Raw genomic sequence first — 8,012 nt, 5'->3', positions numbered from 1 at the left:
ATCACATCACATCATTGCCCATCATTCAACATCAAACTCAACATCACATCACATCATTGCCCATCATTCAACATCAAACTTAACATCACATAACATCATTGCCCATCACTCAACATCACATCATTCTGAGTGATGTGATGGTGAATAATGTCGGTGATGGACATCATGAGTGAATTCGCCGACCTATGGTCAGCGGTATGATTTTTAAACACATCTACATGAATAGTTGGAATATAAAAGGCAAGAATGTTTATATCCATGAAATCCAGCAATTAAATATAACATTGTACAGCACAGTGCCGTTTTTGTTATTATTTCATTATGATCGCCGTGTTCACTAGGCCTAACACGTTAACAAAACGTATAATTTTCAATTAGATATCAGTGGATGAGCACAAGTTGAAACTGATTTCCGGGAAACGTATATGAGGATGTACATTTGCAGCGTAAAATCAGGGTAGTCTGTGAATATTTTTTTGTCAAGAAATGCTCGCTTCACTGCTTTTGTTTTCGTCGCCATTTTGGGTGGTGGTAAGGTGTCATGGCGACCCCCTTGGTAAAAAGCAAACCAATCACAGGACCGAAACTGTGATTGACAGGTCGAGCCTCTTTTTGTGACTCCTGCGAATGACAAGACTCCCTTTTAATATACGGCTCTGGGTAGCTCCTCCCACGGCTCCACCTTCATGTAACCTTACAGCAACTGGAAATTGTGGGTTCGAATCTAACTGATGGCTTCTTTTTTTTCTGCTATTGTTTACCAAATCTTAGTTGTTTTTTGCGCCAGAAGATCATCATTATCTTCAATAAATGGCTATTCACATGTTTGTGTGGCATTGGTAGAAAAAAAAAAGAAACATATTTCTCAGCTGACACTGCAGGATTGGAACCCATGAACCAAGATTGCCACAGGTTGCCACCCGTCACAGATTGGCGGGTGCACAAAAACTTCTCGAAGTTTCACTCGTAGAACGATGCCGAGCAACTCAGGTTCCCGGTTTCGGTCGACCAACGGCATAGTTGCTGAAAAAAGTTGCCCCGCATGAACGCTGCCTCATTCTGTGTCTGTTTCCGTATTGTGTGGCGGTATCAGCGAAAGCTCCCGCTGCTACAGATGGGCTCCGGCGAAGTGTGTATCCCTACGCGTCACACCCAAGTCGGAACTTCCCTCGCACTTTGCTGATTGGACAAAGAAATGCGGAAATGGGCAGTTCCCGCAACTTGTTTGCTTTGATAATTGGATGCGCTGGGGGTGACGTACCCTTGACGTTTTGCACCGATTGGGACGAAGGAAAGAGGAACCTCGAAATCGGCACCTTCATTCACGTTTTAATTCCAAATGGCGCAATCCTTTTGCATTATTCTTAGGTTGACGGGATCTTTTATATCGCCAAGATATATTTTTGCACTTTAGTGCCCCTTTAAAGCCCCAGGACAGATTTTCGCTTCAGGAGATAAGGCAGATTTGATTGGCTCCGAAATGGGAGAGGTCGATCAGTGACGAAAGCAAAATAAGAAGAAAATGAGCGCGCTGTTCCAGCATGCCTTTGGTAACGCGTCCGCGCTCACCATAATCTGTTAATCTATCGTGGAATGATAGAGCAAAGTCTTCTCCTCGTCTGTAAAGATAAAAATGTGCCAGCGATGTGGTCGAACGACTGATAGCATTTCAATTCGGAAAATGTCCTTTTCCAGTTATGTGTCCACCGCGAGGTCCCTCGTATCGTTTATTACGAATGGGATATGTTGTATTGGTCGTGCCGGTACAGGCGGAGAGTGGAACTGAGAGTCCTGGCTAATCTCAATAGGTATCCTATTTCTCATGAATTTGTTGCTTCGAAATGACTGTTTCGGACCATAAAGTACGAGAACGGGGACAGCAAGCAAGCGACACAAGCAGCACAAGTAAAATATGTGCAACGCAGAGATGAAGGCTTAGGAGGGAATGCGTCCCCTTGTCATTGTCCTTGGCACTTCCCTTCCTGGGTTCCTCAGCTTCCTTGTCAACACGTGCGCTTGGTGTCTCGTGTATGAAAATAGACATCTTCACGTGTCTCTACACTGCAAATCAGTTTCCACATTCACGAATAACAAAAAAATAAAAGAAATGAAACGGATTCATTTCACGTGTGCGAACTTCTCACGATACTTGTAACGATAACCACAATGACAATGCGACAACATTGAATGTTCATCTGTGTACACTAATACACGACCAAAATAGTCAGGTATATCTTCGAGGAGTCAGTCATTTTTTGCGCCTTTATCACTTTGGCGACGAACGTAGGTGAGAACGCGGTAATCGACTTCGATTAGCTTGACGAGAATAGGGCCCCTGATGTTTTTCCTTCATGTACATATAAGCAAATGCAGTGTTCCGTATGTGCTGTTACGTTCGGAAAAAACAACAAGGAAAGTCGCTACGTAACAACTGGCTGACGAAGATGGTGAGCAACTGTCCGGTCTCAGCGCTTCAACGGTGAGTAATTTTCGGGGATCCGAAAAAAACTCTACCGTGCACTGTAGCGCAGCACCACGACATCCAATTATATCATCAGAAAGCTTCCTGTCCTTTTTTTTTGTGTGTGTGTGTTCTCCTTCTTTCAACAAGGCTCCTTGTACTTGTCATAAAGCAACAATCAAAGACTAGTACACTACACACATATCCCACAACTTAAGCGACCGTTGCTACTGATACGACGCCACTCCATTTCCTGGAAGCCCTTATCGCCATACCGCACTTAAGCTATGCGTCATCACAGATTAGAGCACGCCACATAAGTCCCGTCATAGTCGCCTCATAGGAAACCCGATATCTTCATTACGTGCAGTAAAGTTCATCGTTCGAGCTGTTCTCACCCCAGCAGCGTTTGCATCACATCGCACTCGGAGGAACATCTCGTCCCAACATGCCTGCCGTCCGTTTTTATCCCCCGCCGTCGCTGGACTCCTTGGGAATGTGCGAGTATTGTGGGGCATCCTCCATGTACCTCTGGAAAGCAACCACCTGTGAGCATTACGTATGCAAGAAGTGCTTACTGAACAAGGAACCTTCGCAAGCGCCTCGATGTGCGCGCTGCAACGGAAGTAGCCTCTTGCTCTGTCCTGGTTCAATATTTGGCTGCAAGTATCAGACGGCCATCCCTCATAACTGTGTGGACCACCTCCGCACCTGCCCTCGACGCCCGACACCGTGTCCCAACGAGTGTTCTTCTATTGTCTCCAACACCGACCTGCCAAAACACTTGACCGATGAGTGTCCCAGGCGCACGCAGGAGTGCCGTTTCTGCCACGGGAACTATTTCGTCTCCGAGATTGGGAGTCACTTTATGGACTGTCAGGATTATCCGGTCGCATGTCAGTACTGCAACCAAGAGAGCATTAGACGCTGCAGTTTAGAGGAACATGGCGCCGGTTGCCGCAAAACACCGAAACTTTGCAAGATGGCCGCTTTGGGGTGCACATTCAAGGCAGGTGATGACGAAATGGAACATCACTTGACGCTCGAGAAACACGCGATGTGCATGCATGAGATGAAGGTGCAAATGAACAGCCTGGAAGCGGAAATCCGCCAGGCGCGTGAGGAGTGCAGTCGTGAGAAACAAGAACGACAAAAGGAAGAGGAGAAACACAACAACGAACTCAAAATTCAAGACGAGGAGCTCCGAAAGCTTCGGAAGGACTTTGAAGCATTGCTGCGACATTTTGGCCCGAGCGGCGATAATGCGTGAGAGAAACTTTTCTTGACGGCATACTGATAAAATGCGCCGCTGAAGCTCCACATCGCTTTTTCCGATCCCCCCTTTTTTTATATAACCAATCGAGTACGTAACCGTGCGACAGGTATAAGAAGATACCTTCTTGGAATACTAGTGTATTATAACCAAGTGGTTAAATGCGGAATAATTTTCTAGTACTTCCGAACATGATTCTCGCTTACGTTTGGAATGCCATCGTCAATTGCCTGCGCAGAATTGCTGGGAGTCTTTCCTGCAAGACCCCTGCATAGTATAGGACCCGTCGATTGCGTTTGGGACAATGCTTTCTATCGTGGCTCCCAACGGCTATACTGTCCACGTTAGTAAAACCTTTTTCCATTGTGTTGCTGCCTTTGTGCTTTGTATTACAATACCATGTGATATACAATATATTATCAGAACATAATACTTCACCTATGAACATCTTTTACATTATCATACGAAATGTCCTGTAGGACAAGTACTGCAATAAAGTTACATGTTTGACAGCCAAGCTTATATCTCTCAAGAAAACATTTGCACCACAAAACGTGCAGGACCTCATGCATGTTTCCAGTACAGTTATCCTACCTCTGTTGTGAGGTGGCGATCCAAATTGTCACATTTCGCGTACTCTGCGATATCACCAAAGTATTTATTAAATACATTAGCGGTAGCGACATTTTCACTCATGATAATTCAATGAACATAAATTTTTATTTTGATGGCGCCCATCAACAACCATGGTGTGAATAATGTCGCACCGCGTTAATAGAAGAAAACATCAAATTCACATCAATAAAGTGTTACATGCACAACTATAGCATTACAGTCCTAATGGCAGATACGACCTGTCTGCAAATTAAAAAAAATATATCGATGTCATGATGTCGATGAACGTGATTGAAATAAGTCATAACACGTGTTAAAAAACTCTGATCACTGCACATCCCAATTCAAGAAACAGGGGGTGTCTTACTGCCTTAGCCTGGACGTTATATGAATTATTATTATTAAATTAATGACAAGATCCAGACAGTGAACCAAGGAATGAATTATATTAAATGTCAGCTTCACTTTTTGAAACAATAGCTTACGATAATCTGAAAGCCCATACGAACTGCGTCTGTGATCACCCTTCATTTTCAGAAAGCGGTCTTCTAAATAATCGTAAATTAACCATTCCGAAACAGATATGGGGCCGCCGTTTTTTTGACGGTATAGCACTCTTAAAATGAACTTCACCACATAGAACGCTCCTAGCCCACCATCACCCAGAATGATATCGTTATCTGCTGTAATTTGCTGAAAACTGGAGGTGTACGCCCTTTTTTGTGACACGGTGAAGTTCATTCCGAAGAGTGCGGTTCAGGCGGTCTACACCGCTGACGTAAGGGATATCAAAGTTCTTTCAAGACATCCATCAGACGCTATACACCGCTAGGTAATTCCATTTTAAATCGACCAAGGTCCGCCGATGACATTTTTTGATTTCAGTGAAAAAAAAATAAAAATGTAAACGACCTTGAGTGAAGACGAAAGCAGGTACCCGGAGCTTCCTACGATCAACCAGTCCACAGATGGAGAGGGGGTAAGGTGGCGCCTTCTTCGCAATGTGATATTTTCTCGCCATTTTGCAGCCTTACTGATGCCATTCCATTCGCGTCACAGCCCTCATCGGGAGCACATGTAAAGTCGGGGCACTCTAGTATACCTGTACGGAGTGAAAATAGTCTCACTTTAAAGGGCCGCTGAAGAAAAAATGCAAAAATCAGCAGATATGACAAAAAAAAAAGTGTACATTTTTTGACGCTCATACCTCGTCGTCGGCAGGCCAGATATTCGTAAATGAAGTATGCTTTTAATGCGCAATCTTTCCTCTATCGTTCAATATATAGAAAGCCATTCTAATCTGTTTCGTTTCCGAAAGAGATGTTAGTAAAGTTAAGGGTGAGCAGAAAATTGCCGATGTTTGGTATGGTATACCTCAGCTGATGCAATGCTTATTCCAATAATTTTGCGGTTACATAAAGGCCAACGTATCCCCTAAATCCAGCTGCAAAAATATGTTGCACTATTTTAGTAAGGTGAACGCAGCGAATTTTTCTCTGTGCCCAGGTTTCGTCGTTGTGGCCTTGCACTCAGATTCCACTTTCGAGTGGCACGCCATCGCGCGTTTTGAATTGCACTTGCCTTCGGTCTTCCTGATGTTGCATTGATTCCCGCTGCAGGCACTTGTTTGTGAACATGTCCACGTCGGCATTCTTAATTACGAGCAACCATTTTATATGCCGTTGCGACACCAACAGATGGCGTCTGGCTATTATGCCGCAGAAACCGAGATTGGAGTACTGACAGGGGTAGCCGAGTATAGCAACAACTTTTGTCAATACCGCGCAAGGTGTTAATTTTTTAATTAAATTCTGTACTGGGAAGCGCTACTAGCGGCTGATTGCTGGAGGTGCGGTCTTCTTTACAGCCGCAAAAAGAAGTAACAAAAACTGTCAGCCTACATTGCATAGGTACCATGCCTTTCTGCGATGGAAATTATCGTGACATCTATTTGTGACATATGTTAATAAAAAAAATAATGAGGGGCGCATTCTACCGACAAGTGTTCGCCTGGTCTGGCTTGGTGCAACCTTCCTATTATTGACCAAATTCTGTCTAATTGACCAAATAATATAGGGGCTCAGGGGATGCATATACTACCTATGTAATGTAGGTTAATGCTTTACGTAAGTTAATGTAATGTAAGTTAAGCTAATGACAGTTTTTTGTTACTTCTTGCGGCTGCAATAAAGACGGCACCTCCAGCAATGAGCCACTTGTTAGCACTTCCCAGTACAACATTTTTTTAGCGCACACCCTGCGCAGTATTAACAAAACTGTTATTGTTGCTTATACTCAGCTACAAATTGTCAGTCAGGACTCTACTCTCAGTCGCAGCGGCATAATAGACAGACGTCATCTGTGCGTCTCGCAACGGCATCTGAAAGGTTTGCACGTAAATATGAATGCAGACGTGGATATGTCCACAAATAAGTGCCAGCGGCGGAAATCAGTGCAACATTAGGGAGACCGAAGGCCCTGTGAAATGGGAAACGCGCGACGGCGTGCCACTCGAAAATGCAGTCGGAGTGCAAGGCTGCAACGGCGAGACATGGGCACAGAAAAAAATTCGCTGCGTACACCCTACTAAAATAGTGCAACATATTTTTGCAGCTGGATTTAGGGGATACGTTAGCCTTTCAGTGACCGCAAAATTATTGGAATAAGTATTGCAGCGGCTGGGGTATGCCATACCAAACATCGTCAATTTTCAGCTCTCGCCTAACTTCACTGACATCTCTTTCGGCAACAAAATGGGTTTGAATGGTTTTCCATACACTGAACGATAGAGGAAAGATTGCATAAGAAAAGCGTACTTCATTTACGGATATCTGACCTGCCGTCCAGGACCTATGAGCGCTAAAAAATGTGCAATTTTGTCATATCTTCTGAGTTTGGCGTTTTTTCTTCAGCGACCCTTTAAAATGACACTGTTTTCACTCCGTACAGGTATACTAGAGTGCCCAGACTTTACGTGTGCTCGCGATGAGGGCTGTGACACGAATGGAATGGCATCAGTAAGGCTGCAAAGTCGCAAGAAAATATCACGTTGCGAAGAAGGCGCAACCTTACCCCCTCTCCATCTGTGGACTGGTTGATCGTAGGAAGCTCCGGGTACCTGCTTCCGTCTTCACTCAAGGTTGTTTACAACATATATTTTTTCACTGAAATAAAAAAATGTCATCGGCGGAGCTTGGCCGATTTAAAATGGAATTACACAGCGGTGTATACCGTCTGACGGATGTCTTGAAATAACTTTGATATCCCTTACGTCAGCGGTGTAGATCGCCTGAACCGCACTCTTCGGAATGAACTTCACCGTGTCACAAAAAAGGGCGTACGCCTCCAGCTTTCAACAAATTAGAGCAGATAACGATATCATTCTGGGTGATGGTGGGCTAGGAGCGTTCTATGTGGTGATGTTCATTTGAAGAGTGCTATATCGTCATAAAAACGGCGGCCGTCTGTTTCGGAATGGTTAATTTACGATTATTTAGAAGACCGCTTTCTGAAAATGAAGGGTGGTCACAGACGCAGTTCGTATGGGCTTTCAGAATATCGTAAGCTATTGTTTCAAAAAGTGAAGCTGACATTTAATATAATTCATTCCTTGGTTCACTGTCTTGATATTCTGTCATTAATTTAATAATAATAATTTATATA

At 44.0% G+C, this 8,012-nt stretch overlaps 1 protein-coding gene across 1 annotated transcript; it reads left to right on the top strand.

Annotated features, from left to right (window-relative positions):
* The first annotated feature begins 2,909 nt into the window (after positions 1-2,909).
* On the top strand, positions 2,910-3,731 carry LOC135388603 (TNF receptor-associated factor 4-like). The gene has a single exon (XM_064618243.1). The coding sequence runs from the start codon at positions 2,910-2,912 to the stop codon at positions 3,729-3,731; it is 822 nt and encodes a 273-aa protein (XP_064474313.1).
* The last annotated feature ends 4,281 nt before the right edge of the window (positions 3,732-8,012 follow it).

Source organism: Ornithodoros turicata, chromosome 1 (genome assembly GCF_037126465.1).
Source record: "Ornithodoros turicata isolate Travis chromosome 1, ASM3712646v1, whole genome shotgun sequence".
In the NCBI taxonomy this organism is placed as follows: domain Eukaryota; kingdom Metazoa; phylum Arthropoda; class Arachnida; order Ixodida; family Argasidae; genus Ornithodoros; species Ornithodoros turicata.
The sequence above is the reverse complement of the archived record's forward strand: the minus strand, read 5'-3'. Positions and strand labels throughout refer to the sequence as shown.

Excerpts from the sequence above, each read along its gene's own strand:
- LOC135388603 (XM_064618243.1), top strand. The coding sequence starts at position 2,910 with ATGCCTGCCGTCCGTTTTTATCCCCCGCCGTCGCTGGACTCCTTGGGA.